This window comes from Lissotriton vulgaris, chromosome 5, assembly GCF_964263255.1.
Source record: "Lissotriton vulgaris chromosome 5, aLisVul1.2, whole genome shotgun sequence".
NCBI lineage: Eukaryota > Metazoa > Chordata > Amphibia > Caudata > Salamandridae > Lissotriton > Lissotriton vulgaris.
The window spans coordinates 306169328-306188047 of NC_141693.1; the positions used below are offsets into that span (position 1 = coordinate 306169328).

General features: G+C 41.7%; 1 protein-coding gene across 2 annotated transcripts in view; it reads right to left on the reverse strand.

Annotated features, from left to right (window-relative positions):
- Positions 1 to 18720, reverse strand: part of CFAP74 (cilia and flagella associated protein 74) — a 1279283-nt gene that overhangs the window by 1241212 nt on the left and 19351 nt on the right. For both annotated transcript variants that reach the window (XM_086921531.1, XM_086921532.1), the window contains exon 3: positions 4800 to 4883. In XM_086921531.1, the coding sequence (XP_086777657.1) occupies positions 4800 to 4883 (84 nt within the window). The remainder of the gene's footprint in view (positions 1 to 4799; positions 4884 to 18720) is intronic.

Below are 18720 nucleotides of genomic sequence, written 5' to 3' on the forward strand. Positions count from 1 at the left end.
CTGTAAAGCACTGTGGGTATTCTTGGTGACTATATAGCTCTCCCTGTGTAATGTTACAAAGAATATCCGTACATAGATAGTATTCTTCTAGGTTTATTCCTTTACTTAAACCCTCTTCATATAGCAAGGAGAAGTAGATACAACCATCAGTAAGAAGCTCTCTCTCTCATCAATGCCCCCACATTCTTAACATTCCGATGACATCAAAATGGAGCACTGAAAGTATCTCGAGCAACACTCGAGACCAATGCACAACACTTCCCCCTTTCATCCAAAAACAATAAAAAGTAAAAAAAAGTAAAATAAAACCAGTAAATTATTAAGAATAACATATTAAATTAAACTGTGAAGAGACAGTAAAATACACAGTTAAAGATAGCAATAACAACACACTAAACAACCAATTTAGTGTGAATATGTGGAATATAATCTTCAAACTTATTGGGTTTAGTGCACACGCATCTGGCCCAAGACACTTCCCCCTTCAACATATTTGTAAACAATCTGATTAGAACTTCCAGGCCATCATTACGAGTGCTGGGCGAATGAATGGGGGTACTAATGGAGTTGCTAGGTGGACACAAATCATTTACATCTTCATCAACCCAGTCATAACTATGCTTTTGCTTGTCCTTGGTAACAGATTCATCAATGTGACCTTCATATAAAGCGAATCTGTTTGCATTCCACACTTTACCGTAACTTAAAAGAGCAGAATTGCATAGTATCTTAATTACCTTAAGGGGAGCAGAATATTTGCTTTCTCCTTTACGCACAAGTCCCCCTTTCTTCACTTTACAGAATCACCTACTTGCAACTTAATTTTGCTTCTTTTCCTTGAGTCAGTATGCTTTTCTCTTAATTCATTTTGTTTATTCTCTAAGGATTGTTTTACGTTGCTTACTGACCCTGAGATGATTTCTGTGCACTTCAACCAGCCCATGTTGTCTTTTGTGTGAGCTGATCTTCCTCTCATAAGTTCGAAAGGGGAGTGATTTATTGACACACACTTAGTAATTCTATGTGCGTTCACAATTTTCCTTAAATCATCTTCCCAATCATAATCATTGCTGAGGGCTAACTCTATGATATTTTGAATCACTCCACTGAAGCGTTTAACACTTCCATTTCCCTCTGGATGATATAGGGAAGTGCTTCTACGGGTAATGCCAGTCTCTTTAATAAATGTTTTAAATTGCTCACCAACAAATTGTCCATCATTGTCAGAAATTAGATCCCTGGGGTGACCTTCTCTTGTAAAAACCTCCCCTAAAAATATTAATAAATTCTCAGAATCCGCTCTCTCGACAATTTTATACTCAGGCCATTTTGAAAAATGGTCTATTATAACAAAAATGTATTTTGGTGTACTATCCAAAGTTCTGACAGGACCAAAAATGTCTACTCCTATTCTTTCCCACGGCATACCAGAAACTACAATAGGATGTAAAGTAGGTTTAAATGTGACTAAACTCTTGTCTGAATTGATACACTCAACACAGTCACAAACCACTCTTTCTATGTCTCTGTCAACTCCAGGCCACCAATATGACTGTTTGATCCTACATTTAGTTTTAACAATTCCCATGTGGCCCTCGTGACATAAATTGATGACACACTCCCATAAGGGACTCAAGGGAATACGTTTGCCTCCTCTGAGTAAAAGTCCATCTTCAAATGAAAGTTAATTTCTAACTTCCCAGAATGGTAGCAACTCGCCAGACAAGGTTGTCTTATCAGGCCAGCCCTTCAGGGTGTAGTCACTCCCCTTAAGTAAAATTTCGTCCTTGGCTACACTGCTAGTCCATTCATCTTATTTAATGCTGGATAATTCATTGCTGAAAATACCAGCCACCAACCAATCGTCCCATTCACACAATAAATTCTCACGAATGGGTAAAGGGCACCTACACAGAAAGTCTGCGATTCTGTTCCTGATTCCTGGTACGAATACTACATCATACACAAAGTCAAGTAACTGTACTGAAAAACGAGAAATCCTAGGTGACACATTATTCAAACCATCAGACGTGAGTACTTTGGTGAGAGGTTTCTGGTCTGTCCTCAAGGTGACTCTTGTTCCCCACACAAGTTGTCTAAAGTGTTTTAGACCCCAAACACACCCAAGGCCTCCTTCCCGATAACGGAGTATTTCTCCTTGGTGGGTGTGAGGGCTCTTAAAGCAAATGCAATTACACACTCGGTATCGTTATAGTGCAATTGGGACAACACCGCCCCTAACCCTCTTCCACTAGTGTCCGTAGTTGTGAAACTCTTTAATTTAGGGTCAAACTCTTGAAGTGCAGGAGCGGAACAAATGTCACTCTTAATTCCATCCATGCATAGTTGACATTCAGCGGACCAAGTGAAAACAGAACCCTTTTTTTAGTAACTGCCTGATACAAAACATTTTGCTTGCGAAATTGTGCACAAATTTCTAATAGAATTCCGCCATACCTAAAAATGACCTAACTTCCTCTTTATTTTGTGGTGCAGGAGCGTTTCTGAGGGCATCCACAAGGTCTGATTTAGGGCGAATACCCCAAGCACTAATTTCATGACCTAAGTACGTAACACTTCTTTTAGCAATTTTACATTTGAATTTCTCAGCTGTTAAACCTTTAATATCTAACATTTACATGACCTTAAACAATACTTTATCATGTTCCTCTCTATTTTTCCCCATAACTAGGATGTCATCTTCAAAAAATAGCACGTTCTTAACATCTTTAAAAATTAAGTGCATAATGCGTTGGAACATCGCAGCTGCTGATGCTAGCCCAAAAGGCACTCGTTTGAATTGGAACGTGCCGATAGGAGTGACAAAAGGAGTGAGATGTTTACTCTTTCTGTGGAGGGAAACTTGGTGGTATGCAGATGTTAAGTCTATAGTGGAGAACCACTCCATGTCCTGGGTTGCAGATAACAAATCAGATATTTTTGGGAGGGGAAAAAAACATTAATAAAAATATTTTTGTTAAGTTCTCTTAAGACTACACATAGACGGACCCGGCCATTGGCCTTGCGTGCCACGACAAGGAGGGCGACCCAATCAGACGATTCCACTCGTTCAATAATGCCATTATCCACCAGTTTTTGAATTTCAATTATGACTTCTTCCTTTATACCAAGTGGAATATTTCTTACCTTGTGGATGCAAGGGACTGCACATTCTTTTAAAATTATCTCATGTGAAAAACCTTTGAGTTCACTGATCCCACCAGAAAAAACTTTAGGGAATTTAAATCATCCAATAACTCCTCCTCATCCAACTTCATACTCAACACAGGGTCAGCACAATTAGGTTCTAAGCGTATTCCTAATTCTTCTTGGTCCCACCACCCTAAAACACATGGCCAGAGAGGGAGACAAATAGTTTGCATACTGCTTGCCTACCCTTGAATTCGAACATAAGTTTGCGTTCAATAGGTTCACCTGTGTAACTTACTGGCTGTATGTCAGGGCTTTCTAAATCAGAGCCTATTACAGAGCAGAATAGGTTTTCCCATCTGTCTCTGTTAACTATAGTGTAGAGGGAACCAGAGTAGTAGAAATTAGAAGAAGTAGAAAATCAATTACCTCCAGACATAGACGTCGAAAATTACTCAGGTTACATAGACGTATTCTTCTTAGAATAATGTCCACCAAAAAAAAAACCAGATAGGTCAGAAGATCAAATTCTCCTTTAAGTGTTCAAAATAGAAAAACGTGGGTTCGTAGGGTTTAAGTCCATTGTCGCCATTGTTGCAAAGAATATCCGTACACAGTAAGCAACTCTCTCTCTCATCAATGCCCCCACATACTTAACATTCCGATGACATTAAAATGGAACATTGAAAGTATCTCGAGCAATACTCGAGACCAATACACAACATGTAACAGCAGTCTGGTTGTGGTGTTATTTTTTATCAATGTTCTGATCTGCCCTTACATTATTTTGTCTCAACCTTCACGTACTGTAGGTATTCCTGGGAACATTTTGAAAATCGTTGTTATAGGAATGGCTTGTTTCTTGCCATACTGTGGCCAACCTTGATAATGTCCTGGCAGACCCTGGCTTAACAACAGGACAGCCTTGATATCATTCTGGCCTGGCCTGGCACAATTGAGGTGAAAATCTTTGCCATATGATGAAAACACAGATCGATGCTGATGATCCATGATAGATCTTCCCATGTGTGGCTGGAGTATGTATACACGGATGCCAAGTAAAAGTGAAAAAAGTGATAGTAGGTGACCAGAAATATATAAAGAATTTAAATCTGATGGTTTTTAGAGAAGTTAGCAAATAAAAAAAAGAAAATATAGTATTTTACGGAGGAACCTTCTTAATGTTTCAGAAAAAAGTAATCTTAAGATTCAAACACAATGTTGCCATTTCTGAAGTATATTTGAAACAGATATTTGCGTGATAATTAGTGTTGCAATCGAAATAGTTATTGACATCTTTGATTTTTTAAGACCTAGGAGCTCTTAATGCTATGGTTGTTATTTTATGGCTTGCAAGAATGAGTTTTTCATCTACATTTAAGTTGTAACATGCTTTATATTTGCATTCAGTATCTAATTCCAGGAATGTGAGATCCGAAATCTCTGCTCCTTCAAAGATAAATGTATTTGTATTCATGTATTTTCTGAGTATCCCAATGAAAACTGTCATTTAGCTTAGCAAGTTCCTGGCTATACAATATCATATGTTGATCCCATTTTTTTTTGTCCCAGCAAGCAAAGTCAAGATGAGGAATTGCTTTGCAAAAATTAAGAACACTGTCATTTGTACACAGTGATGTCATACGTACTTTGATGTGACAATAACAATGAATCAGCGGGCTCCAGATTATGCTCATCCGTAAACTCAACATCAGAATCCTCTGCAACGCTCTCTGTAGAAGAAGGAGAAGAAAAAAGGGTTATCAGATTACATTTGAGACACTAGTATCCTGTACATGAAGACTACAAATTATCTCTGCCGCACAGTTATCATACAAGAGAATATACTTTGATAATATGAGATTCTTTCCTATGATAAACATTTACAACACACACTACATAACTATTTCAGTAGTGCTAGAAGTAAGATGATGCTCAATGTACAATAGGTTGCTTAAACTAATTATGAGCTAGGTGTCTACAACATGTTGCTACCTTTAATGATCTGATTTCAGTTTAATGGCAATCATTAAACATTTTCGGACTTGATTTTTAACTTGTGACATGGTTTATGTAATTATAAATAATTTACTAGTATGAAATGTGAGGAATGTTTTACTGCTGATGCTTTGTTGCATGGGTAATACTAAAAACCAATGGTAATACAAAATAATTAACTTTGATGGGGAATAGTTCTCTACCTCTCTGCCTTCTGCTAAGGGCTGCGACACACCAATGTCTCTTCAAACCTGATTTTTTTCAACGTTGTATAATGGGAGTTCAGAAATTGAAGAAGGACAAAAAGAGCAATAGACCAAAAGATCCTGTACATGAACTACTTACCTGAAATATTCTGAGTCTTTTGGTTAAAATGAAATATCATAAATTGGGTCAGGAAAGCACAAAGGGTGTGCAGATGTATACATTTAACAATCAGAAAAAGGACCCCCTCGAATAATTATAAGTAGCCTCAGAACCATTTAATATATTCACCAATCATCTTACTCTTCTCTTTTAGCAAAAGCTTAAAACATTTGTTACATGGTGCCCGATGCAGAAATGTTTATGTTGTCAATTGTGGAACTTGGTTAGTCCACATCACCAAATAGTGTGCTGCTAAGTAAATTACATAATATACCTGCGCCTCATTTTCTTTATAAGAAAAATTATAGTGAGAATTAACCAAATGCCAAAGAAATCTAAAAACTTTATTTACAAATTTCGTCTCCCACTCTCTAGTAAGTAGATGTAGGAGATATTGAGCAGTCTTTCAAAAACGAAATATCTCTGTTACAAGAAAGTATCGGTCAAACAAAAGGTTTTAAAATTACAGAGGGTTTAAAAGAAGACTATTACCCAACCTTTGTAAAATAAAATAAAACGGATTCATAAAATATATGTGTCTAAAAAGGAACACTCAGCAACAGACTAGTTTGCGTTTTTACACCCTAGATCTCTAATCAGACTAAACCGGTATGAAATGAACCTGTAATTCATTCACAGGTGATTAAAGACAAACAACCCATAACCTTCAACAGACCAACACGTGCCTCTCCAAAATATTTACAAGACATCACTAACTAGCCACATCATTATCTTAACACTACAATTTGTGTAAAAAATTTACAAAATGTATGCAAAACGTAGCAAAGGTTACCCAACCACAAATGCCACATCAAAAAACTATTCTACACAGCTGTCAACATTGAGAGCCTTAGAAAACAATGGCTCTTTAGAGTGGGAATTAATCCTCTAAGCATATGTGGAAGATTTGCCCAGGTAAGACATATTAAACTGTCCATATTTATTTTTAAGTATACTTGACATTTTTAATATTTACATTTCTCGGTCTGCTTGGGATATCAAAGTCCATGTACGCAACTTCACAAAACATTTGGTCACATAGATAAAGGTGGGACAAAATAAGATTATTGTTTCTTCAAATTGCCAAAATCCAACGAATTTCCTAAAGGTGAAGAAACTATTGAATATTTGTCGAAGTAAGAGAAGCACAAATCTATATTACAGAATTAAAGAACTAAGAAAACAAAAGGAATACTTTGATAACTGAAAGATCCTACTATGAAGAGAAGTTAACCAGCACAAATACTTTTTAGGAATATAAAGAGAAATATGGTGCAATTTATTCAAAAAGAGGACAGGAGAAAGATAGAATATTGAGATGTTTGGTGAATCCTGGGCAGACATCCACTGGTGCACTTGTGTATATGTGGTAGGATCTTTCGGGGCATAGGCACAAAAGCTCGAGAGATACAGGGAGGTGGAAAGAGAGGGCAAGCGGTAGGATTGAGCAGGGGAGAGGAAGGAAGGGGGATGGAAGGAAAAATTGTGGGAAAAAGAAAATATGGCTTCTACTGTCTATATAGGAAATGAGGAAGATGTCGAACAGCTCATATTTCAAAGTAACAAGTGCTGATGGAGAAGTTCTCTCTTCAAACGTGAATGGACTCAACAACCCTAAAGAAATATGGGCAATATTAACATGGCTTCACACATTCTAACCCATATTTATTCTATTACAAGAAAAACATATTTAATAAAAATCTAGAATCTAAATGTAAATGGCCTGTCTCAAAATATGGTTATTTCTCTTAGAGGGGTCTGTAGATTCATAGCTGAAAACATTTTGGGCAAACTGAACAAAATGGTATGGAGTAAGATGGAGTGATATACAGTTTTATTGATCAAACTCTCTTACAAGTCCTTTATAAAAGTATCATATTGTGGGCCCGTAGAGGGTGATCCTATGTCTCTGCATTAGCTTTGGCACATCATGGTCGCCTTTTCCCAGCCCTATATAATTGCTGATTGATTTAGAAACAATCAGGCATGGTGCAACCCAGCAGCAATCCAGGACTTCAAAAGCAATGAACACCATGAGGTCCACGGTGAGTGGAAAATGTTAACACTAGACAATATTCCTATATTCCTGATACAAACCTGTCAGACTCCAGAATAGATTACATCCTGGCATCATCCTCACTAAAACCAACACAAGTAAGCTACATATCTAATTGTCTTTCTAATCACTCAGGGCTTGCCTAACTATAGTTCTTTCACAGCCAACTAGCAACTCAAACAGATGTTTTATGGACAAAACGCTTTTCACAAATAACAAAAATATAAACCTAATCCAAGATAGAATCGGGGAATATTTTGAGCAGAATAAAAACCCAGCAACACAAGAGGTCATCTGGGTGGTTTTTAAAGGCACCCTATCAGGAGAACTCGCCACACAAATCCAGAAGCAGAATAGACTGATAAACGAGGCTGTCTACGCTAGATTAAATGAGATTGAGAAATGTTTAAATTTACAACATACCAGATTACAATTGCACCAATAGGAAAATGCTAAAAATGTGTTCTATAATTTATTAGAAAAAGAAATAGCCAATTTGGCAGCAGGGGACAACAGTTATATGAGGAAGAGGAAGAGCTTCAACCCGAGATCCTAATATAAAGATCCGAAACACTAAACAAAGTTCAATCATTTAACATTTGAAAGACAAAATGCAGATTTTTCTTGGACTACAAAAAACAATTTAGCAGTCAAGCACCACTGCTCGAATAGCAAAAATTCAAACATACCTACAGAAATTACATTTCCCAACACTAATGAGGCTTGCCAAATAGTAATAGCTCCAATTACACCGAAGGAAGTAGAGTCAACCATAAATAATTTACAAAATGGCACATCACAGGACAGGATGGGTATCCAGAAGATTGTTTTAAACTTTTTTTTAAATAAATTCAGAAACCACTCACTCAGTTTTTCAACTATATTTTGCCTGAAGGGAAGATTCCTAACTCGTTTCATGCAGGCATACTTATTTGTCTTTGGAAAAAAAGTAGGACTGGGCGGCAAATTCCTTTCCGCTCGCGGAATTTGCGGAATTTGGGCAATTTCGCGTTCTGCGGAGAACGCAAAATTGCCCAAAATTCTGCGTTCTGTGATTTCGCAAAAACTTTTGGCCTGTTCGCGTACTCAAAATGCGTGTTCGTGAGATATTTCTCCCCGAGCACACAAACAGCAATTGCGAACAGGGAAAAAGCATCGCGAACAAGCAATTCCGCGTGTTCGCGGGATTTCTATGTGTTCGCGGAGATTTTTTACCGGTTCGCGGAGATTTGCGTAACGCGATTACGCAAATCTCGCCCACCAAGGGCCCTATAGATCCCAATACGTACTGATCCATTACATTTTTTAATAGGGACTACAAAATATTTACCAAACTTTTAACACAACGAATAACTGCATATACTCCAGAGGCATTTATAAACCAACAACCATTTTAGAACAGGAGAAACTGATTAACTTTCTCCTACATAAATTCTTGCAGTCATTATTTTAGCTCATGCAACAAAAATCCTTTGAGCTTGTTTGCTGGGAATTCTTACTTGAAGTATTAAAAAAGAATGGGGTTCCCCTCCCTGATAACCAGACTAATTGAGCCAATTTACAAAGACTATATGGCAAGCTTAAGGATTAATAATAAACTGGTAGGTAAATTCAACTTGGTTTCTTGTATTGCTTGTTGGGTGTTTGAAAAGTAGATGTGATGTTGGAGCCTGTTCAGCATTGCATCCAGGAAGACCTGAAAAAAGCGTGAAAGGGCACTTTGTGACACCCCGTCAGCCTCTGCAACTACGCTTTGAAAAGACCCTGACGCCAAAAGGTGCAGTGAGCACAATACCTGCACATGGGTTGGAATTGATTGTGTCCTGCCTGTTGGATGCTCCAAAAAAGGTTTCAATTCATCAATGAGATCCAAAATGGTGTTTGGATGAAGTCTGTATTTGTCATATATGTCCTCTTCAGTCTGCTGGAACAGCGTGATGCGTAATCTGAAAATTCTCTCCTGTCTCTGTCTCCTCTGTGCAATAGCTTGAATACGCAGCCTCCTGGCTATCAGGTATAGTCCAGCCATTTTGAAGAAAAATCAGTGCATTGTGGATGCCATTTTATGTTTTTTTTTAGTTACCACCTGCATGTAGTTGTTGTTAACTGCGATTTCTTAATTTGCGATTTTTTGAAATTCGCTAATTGCAAATTTTTCATACATCTTTTTGCGATTTCTTATGCTGCGATTTCTGCAAAATTTGAAACACTCAAAATAAGGAATCGCTAAATAATTCTCAGAATACGAGTTCATGCAAATTAAGAAATCGCAAATATTGCGATTTCTTATTTTGCAATGCGATTTCTTTAAAACATCGCATTTCCTGTTTTTTTTGTCGTAAACGCTGCTATTTACAATTCGCAGCATTTGCGACAAAAAAAAACGCTTGATACATCTGCCCCATAGTCACCTTTGGTAGAAATGATGCTTGGGTTCCTAGACTCAGCTTATCTGGGAAGAAGGAAGTGATAGGGTGTAAAAGGAAAGCCCTTGCAATTCACTAGCCCTCCTGGCAGATGTGATTGCCAGAAGGAAGACAGTTTTGATGGTCAGCAGTCTTAGAGGGCAGCTGTGCATCAGCTCAAAAGGTGAGCACATTAGGAAGTTGAGTAATAAATTCAGGCACCACTGGGGCACAATGAAGGGCCTAGGAGGAAACATGCAGTGTACACATTTAACCCCTTCGGTGCATCGGATGGCCTCCGGCCCTCTCATGCGATGGTGGGCGTGTGAGGAGGACGGACAGGGGCCGTCCAAACCACGCCCACTGTTTAAAACGCCCGCACCGCTGCGGAATTCGCACAGGGGTCAACGGGTTAAAGAAATGAGTCACAACACGTGACTTGTACAGGGAAGGTTGGTCCGGCACTACAGGAAGGCGGAAATGGTGGAAAGATACACCATAACTATGCCCAAATCAAAGCCTTGTCTGGCTAGGGATAGAGGAAATAGCAGAACTTCAGACAAGGGCACGGACAAAGGATCTACAGATTTGGATAACCACCAATCCACAAATTTGATGCATGGCAAGCATAAATCATTTTCGTAGATAAGAGGCCTGGCTGCCAAGATGACATCATGCACTTCAGGAGGAAGGTTGAACACTCAATGCCACGCAATATCCATGCATGTAGGTGGAAAGTGGGCAGGCTCGGATGCAGTACCCTGCCCAGCTGCTATGACAGAAGATCCTGCCGAAGTTGCAGTCTGATCGGAGGACAGATGCTCATGCTCAGCATTTCATGATACCAGACTCCCCTTGCCCAGTCCGGGGTCACTAAGACAGCATGAGCCTTGCCGACTTGGAACTTTTTAAGAACTCAGAACAGGCGTGATATCAGTGGGAAGAAGTACAGGAGTCCTGGGCTCCACTCGAGAGAAAATGCAAGAGCCACTTGGAAACTCAAGCATGCATTAGTGCTGACCTTGTATGCTCTTGGTGGTGGCAAATAGATCTGGCCAAGGTTCTCCCCAATCTCTGAAGAGACCTTGCACCAGACATGGATGGAGACGCCATTCATGATGCGCTAGGCATCGCCGGCTAGCTATGTCTGTTCGTAAAGAGTCCGCTGACGCTGTGCCCACTGGGTCTCCAAATTGCACTGCAGAGCCTGTGTATGCCAATTGACATATTTTAGCAAAGGATGCAGGAGGCGATGAGACCCAGCCGTCTCATAGTCAACCTCACTGAAGTTAATTTCAGACATTGCTGCAGGTGGTACCGAATTCTGTCACCAACCAAGTGCCCATGGTATAATGAGGGCTAACTAAAGAGGTTTCTGAGTTGTGGTTGCCATGGATGGGATGGATTGGTTCAACCGTTGGCTCTGGCTCCCACAAGGTCTGTGGGAGTCACGTCCATGGCGACAAAAGGACTGTGATGCCTGCAGGCCATTGTGGTAGGGTGAAATTACCACAACTACCGTAGCCATGGTAAGGGCAGAAAGCAGTGTGCGGCTGTGGTGAACCCATAGTGAGCCCCAACAACCTAGCAATAGCCCTACTATTCCATCCTGAGCCAAATTTGCCTTGTCACCGAAGAGGAGAGTCCCATCGAATGGCATGTCCATAAGGCAGGACTGAACATCCCATGAAAAGTCAGAATTTATCAGCCAGGCATGGCGTCGAAGTGCCACAATTTAAGCAATGGTTCTGCCCAGTAAGCCGGTTGTATCCAATTTGCATTTTATTGTGAACTTCACCATTTCTAGCGTCAGCAATAGTTTGGGAGAGTATAGTCTGGGTCTCATCCAAGACCACAGGCAGCACTTGCGCAACTGTATACCACACTGCGTGGGAATAATGGCCCAAAAAAACGACAGGGACCTCAGTGCTAAACTGATGGAACAAAAAATTCTCTTACTGAAGGTATCCCGCTTCATGGAACACGCCGTAGGGAACACGCCGGTATTTATCCAGAAGATTGGGGGCTGGACAACCAGGATCTCAGGGGTGGGTGCTGGGAGAGGAAGGCTGGGTCCTAGGGAGTTGGGCGATGGTGGTGAACAATGGTACTGTACATAGGAGCGCCTGTGCAGGACTTGGCCAAGGCGTCAAACAGGAAATCTGTGAGGGCTTTGTTAAAGGATAGTAAGGGTTCTGAGGAAGATACCCCGGGCTGAAGCACCTCTGTCAAGGCGTTAGTCTTGACCTCAACTGTGGACAATGGCAGTTCTGGGACCTCAGCCACTCCTCCTGACCACCATCTCGAAAGAAGCCCCCTTCCTCCACAGCCATTGTGGAAGGTGAGAGAGGCCAGCATCAGCTGGGATGTCCAGGCCACTGGCCTTAGTCAAATCCACATACCAGGTGTCATCAGGCATGGACTCTACTAAGGGGTCAAAATAGCCATAAGGATCGTCTGATCCATTCCATTTGTGTTCCTCAGTGGGCACTTCAGGGAAATAGGGCTTCATATCTGATTCAGGTCATGTGAGTCTCGTACGCCAGAGCTGCATCAGTGCACCACCACCAGCACAGCACCAACTCAACACCAGTGCAGCCCCACCACAGCATCAACGCAGCACCACCTCAGCACATGTGCAACACCACCTCAGCTGCAACTCACCACCAACACAGCAGCACGTCAGCATTAGCACAGCACCATCTCAGCACAAGTGCAGAATCACCTCAGCACCAGCGCAGCAACAACTCTGCATCACTCAGCACCTCCCGAGCACCAGCACAGCACCACATGAGCACCACCAAACCATAACTGAGCACCACCTCAGCATCACTCAGCGCAACCTGAGCACCACCTTGCACATGCACACCACCACCTCAGTAACACTCAGTACCTCCTCAGCATCAGCACAGCACCACCTCAGCATCAGCAGAGCAACACCTCCAGTGCAGCACCAACTCGGCATTAGTGCAGCACCACCTCAGCACCAGTGCTGCACCACCTTAGCACCAGCAGAGCATCACCTAAACTTCAGCACAGCACCATCTCAGCATCAGCACAGCACCACCTCCGCATAAGTGAAAAAGTGAATATTACTACCAAAAGAGGTGCATAAACTATTTGTACCCCCCCCCAATGTGAGATACCTCTCAGGCACCAAATTAACTTCACCAACAGCTGACTAAAAATTACACTGTCACCAACGAGAAATGAGAGAAAAACAAATAATAACAGTGTGCCTCACACTGCGGGTTGAGGTGAAACCCTGAAATTGGGTGCTGAGGCCCTAGACTCCGTATAGTGCTAGGCCATGCTGGTACACACCGCGCTTTGAACAGCTACTGGTACCCTTACGTTACCATGAGAAAGTAACATGCAAATGCAGCAAAGAGATCATTTCATTGCCTTCGGTGAGTGCACTGAAGGCTCCACTTGCCTCTAATACAGTGCCTCAAATCATGCTGACCCAGATGGAATATAGCAGGTTCATGGTATATTAAACAACAAAAGAATACAACATAATAAAATACATACCTGGGTAACGAGGAGCTCAGCAGGCTCAAACAACTCATATTGCTGGTTGGAGCCTGCTTTATAGAGTTAGATATATACGTTGTACAGGCACAAAAAAGGTTTTATTTGAGTTCAATTGTTTGAATCATATGTATTTTTTTAGGGGATAGGGGACAGCAAACACTCACTCCAACGTGTGTCACACCTCACCTACCAGTTCTTCCCCAGCTGCTGGGGAAGAACAGGGGGCAAGGTGTGATACAAACTGGCGTGACTGTTAACTGGGTTTTGCGAATGTAGCTTCTACCATCGCGACTACCTGAACATATATAAATGTTTTTCTTGCATGACTCACAGTTTGAATCTTTCGGGAAAATGGCAAAGACTGACAAAATTTAACTTTGACCAAATCCATGCAATACTGGTGTGCTGGTGAAACTGGTGGGAGTAGAGTAGGCCGTTTCCTTCTCGCCCAGAAATGTCATTCCCAACTAAAAATAAGAATTAAATTGTTTGGGTAAAAAGTTCGGGATGTCATAGAATACCTAATTATTTACTCAAGAAAACAACAGGAGGCGTTGGAATGTAAAATAATGTTGTATACTTGTATGGCTAGGGGTGGTTAAGAAGAGGTGGGCTGAACAGTCTTGCTCTAGCAGTTCAGTGACCCTCCAATAGTTCCATATTTCACTCAGGCATGTGTTGGGTGCCATACTGGCAGTGGTTCTAGGCATGGCCTGAGTAGTGCTCATACAACTGGAGATAATCTAATTTTTGGAGCCTTCAGGATCAAGGTAGGCATAATGAAACAATATACCTGGCAAGTGGGGAATCACTGACCATGCCCCCATTGACAACTTGGCAACTTTCACACATATATGAAAGTTAGACCCTAATGGGAGCTTAAAGATATAGAGATACTGAAAAGCCTAGAGCAGTACTTTAAAGACAACAGAGAATCCGTACAGGTGGGGTGCAGTGATTGGAGACCTACAAAACTGTGCTGGGAGGGAAAGCTATCTCCAAATTTACAGTGAAAAGTTGAAGCAGAGAAGAAAGGGCTAGGGGCACAGAAAAACATTTGGTGAACTTAGAACGTAGACACATACGAGACCTCCAGTCTCATGATACACAACGATGCAGCTGCTGAGAGTGGTGTATAGAATATTAGTTGAACAAGAAGACATATCACATTACTGTAGTACACAATATAGATTAGTTAAAGTCGGTAAAAAAGACAGAATCCCTCTGGCCAGGCTATCTCAAAGGGAAGCGAGCCACTAATGGCCCCCCACGTGAAATTGAAGGGGAAACAAGGTGAAGAGAGATTGTGCATACATTTGCAAGATACTTAGAGAAGTTATACAAATCCAGACCTTCGCAGAGACGTTTACTTGCATGGTTTCGTGAGGGACCTCCCAATTAACAATCTGTCAGAGGATCAAGGTTTGAAATTAGATGAAGATATAGGAGAGGAAGAAATCATAGACACCATAAAGCAGTGAAAGAGAGGGAAAACCCCCGACCTAGAGGGCTTCTCCACAGACATTTTTAAACGCCTAGCAAATTGGTGAAACTGATTAAAGATATGCTGTACCAGGCCCAAACAAAAGGGCAGTTCTTCAGAGAATTACATCAATAACAGATATCCATAAGCAAAGGCAAACCTTTGGATGAATAAGCCTACATCCCTGTTAAATATAGAGATTAAAATCATAACAAAGGACCAGGCTAATCCTTTAAATATGATCAAAAACAAACTGATCCAGCAGGCCAATCTACCTGCATGCCAGACAGGGCCGCATGACATAATTTGAAACACCTATTTGGATGCCTGATAAGGGTGAAAGGGATTCACGAACCAGTGACAATTGTATCCCTAGATGCCAAAAAGGCATTTGATTCACTGGAATGGTTCGTCCTTCTGGCGGTGTTAAGACGTTTGAGCTTCATCCAGATTACCTGTCCTAATCTCCCTGGTATACTTGAAACCACTGCTTAATGTGAATGGAACAATGTTGGGGCTGTTCCCACTTGGGAGGGGCACACAGCAGAGATGTCCACTCTCTGCTTTTATTTGTACTATCACTTGAACTGCTGGCAAAGTACATAAGGGTGACGCCCTAATTAGGGGACTTTGGTGGTCCCCCCCCCCATTCGGTGGACCTCATTTCATTAGAAGCAGAGGAAATCCTATTATACTGGCGAACCTAGAGCAATCCATTCCAATAATATTGACAATTATAAGTAGATATGGAGAATACTCCAGGTTCCATATCAATTGGCGTAAATCGATACTCCTAGAATTCCTATGACAACCCTGAGCAGAGGACTGCACAATGGGGAATAGCAGTAACTGAATCAAATACCCATACACTAGGCTCTGGAGGCAACCTGAGAGCCTAGTGTAAAAGAAGGATATCACAACACTGGCTTTAACGCATCAGAATGGTGGCTGACAATCTGGCAGACAGGTGACCAGAACATGAGATAGAATTCCTGGGTTATGTTGGAGACCCCTCTGAGAGACTCAGGATAACTGAAAGATGTGCAAGACAGAGGCAATTAGAGAATAGGATATAACAAATATTTTCAAAAGAGGAGATATTTGTGAGGCAGATGTCTTAAAGAAGTTTCAAGTCCTGCAATAGGAATTTGAACTAGTGAACAGTCACATTATAAATATATACTGCTTAGAAATCCTTTCTAGAAATACACTCCATTACTACCAGAAACACAGGAGGAATTCCCCCTTCAATATAGTATATATGTTAGACTTGGCATCTTTGGCGCGGTTTCCCCTGACTTTTTGCCTTTACCCTATGTATTTTTCATGCTGTGCTGGATTTCGTTTTTGCTGGCTTAGATGCTTTGGGCACTTTGCCACTGCTGATCAGTATCAAAGTGCAAGTGCTCCCCAAGTAAATTGTTATTACAATTGGTTCTCCCTGATTGACATATTTGATTTACTGCGAAGTCCCTAGTAAAATGTTCTGAGTGTGTCAGGGCATGTAAATCAAATGCTTCTAGTGGGCCTGCAGCACTTATTGTGCCACCCACATGAGTAGCCCTGAAAGGGTATCTTAGACCTCCCACTGCAGTGTCTGTGTGCAGTTTTGAACTGCACACAGACACTGCAGTGGGACTTGCCTAACCTTCCGTTTTCTTGCATGTAAGACACCCCTATGGTAGGCCCAAGGTACCCCCATGGGCAGGGTGCAGTGTATGTGAAAGGTAGGTCGCGTACTGGTGTGTGTGACATGTCCTGATAGTGAAATACTGCCAATTTAGTTTTTCACTATTGAAAGGCTATCTGTCCCATAGGATTGAATGGGAAATACTTTGTAACATCTTACAAGCAAAACTTCCCATTGGGACAAGATAGAGAAATAAAGTTTTGACTCTCTGAACTCAGAATTTAATAATGCATCTTTTAGTAAAGAGGCTTTTAAATTGTGTTTTTGAAATGCACTTTTAGAAAGTAGACATTTTCTTGTTTAACCATTCTGTGTGCCTCTTCTAAGCATGGGCGAATTTTGCGAATCTCGCGTTCGCGAATTTTGCGGATTTGCGAACTCGCAATCCGCAAAATCCGCGAATTTGCGGATGTTTTTTTTTTTGTGTTCGCCCGTGTTTCTGCCAGTTCGCGAGGGTTTTTACAATTTCGCAATTTGCGAACTTACCTGTCGGGTCGCAAGTTTTGCGAACTTGTTGTTTCTACGTGTCCAGCCTGTTTGGGACACTCTTCTTCATCACTGCCACTCTCTGTCACCACTGCCACTCTCTGACTACTCATGCCACCCTCTGGCCCACCCATGCCACCCTCTGTTTCATCACCACACCCTCTGGTTGTCCAGTGTACATTATTTTCGGCAAAGCAAAGCACACCTTCCCTGCCTCAAGTGACCTGAATTAATTTGGGGCTGATTAATGTGTCACAGAATATTTTTTTAGCTGGCACCTGCTTCCTTAGTGCGCCCTGATTAGTGATCTTTTGCACTTGCTAAGTGCTTTCATTGTTGCAAAATTAGTTACAACACCTGCCCTGCCCCAACTGACAATAATGAATTAGGGGCTGATTAATGGATTTTAACTTCCAGCCTGGCTCCTGCTTGTCTCCCTTAGCTGTAATTCAGGACCTTTGTGGCATATGTGTAACTATTCTGAGGTTCAGAGCAGGGTCACATAATAGTTGCAACTGGCAACTGAACTCTGGAGGGGCCCCTCAGGAAGCACTACAGGAAATGGCTACTAATGATGAGCCTGAACTTTTGAACCTGGTAAGTAGTTTCAGTTTTGCTAAGATCGTATTTCTGCAATTTAGCACTTATTCGCGGGGCGCGAAGTTGTACTGGGAAGCCGCGAACTCACGCGAACAGTGCGAGCAGTGCGAGCAAAATCCGCTGCTCGCGGATTTGCGGATTTTGCGGGAGATTCGCGAATCTCGCGGATTGCGAATTTCCCGAAAATCCACAAAATCCGCGAGCGAAACGGATTTTCCGCCCATGCTTAGCCTCTTCCTGTTTGTGGATTGACTGTCTGGTTTTGGAATGATAGGGACTGGGGATGTGCATTCACTGTACATAGCCACTGGGGAGGGGGAGGGGGAGTCAAGTGTGCTTGGTCCTTCCTGTATGACTCAGAGCTGAGCTGAATATACCTTGGCTGCATTTAGAGTAGTAGGAGGAGTTTTCCTTGCACCTGAATAGGGCCTGTCTACTTTGCACAATGCTGTCTCCACCCCCTGTGTTCATAGTACACCAGTGAGAACAGAACTCGTTTGGATTGGGATCAGAGACCCTTGCGCAAAGCGAAAAAAGACAAAATGGGGTATAAGTAGTAGACCTTAAACCCCAGAACTTTAGATCACTTATGGACGCAATCCAAACCTTTGCCAAGGAGAAGAGCTGTGAGGAAGAGTACTGCCCCTTTGCTGTGTGCTGTGTGGGGTTGGCCTGCAGTTGCTGTTTCTGCCAAGGAAAGGACAAAGACTGGAACTTTGTTGTGAACCTGCTTGAAGAAAAATCTCCAGGGGCCTCTGTGTGCTGGCCTCCTGTTCTGAAGTCTCAAGGGCACATAGACGTCACCCCCAGCTCTCGTGAACTCTGCTGCTGAGAGTTCTGACTTGCCAGGAGATGCCAATTCCAGTTCTCGGCCTCTGGAGGTTGTTCCTGCTGTTGGGAGCTGGAAGAACCTGAAGAAATTGACACATAGCCCTTCTTGCTTCTGTGT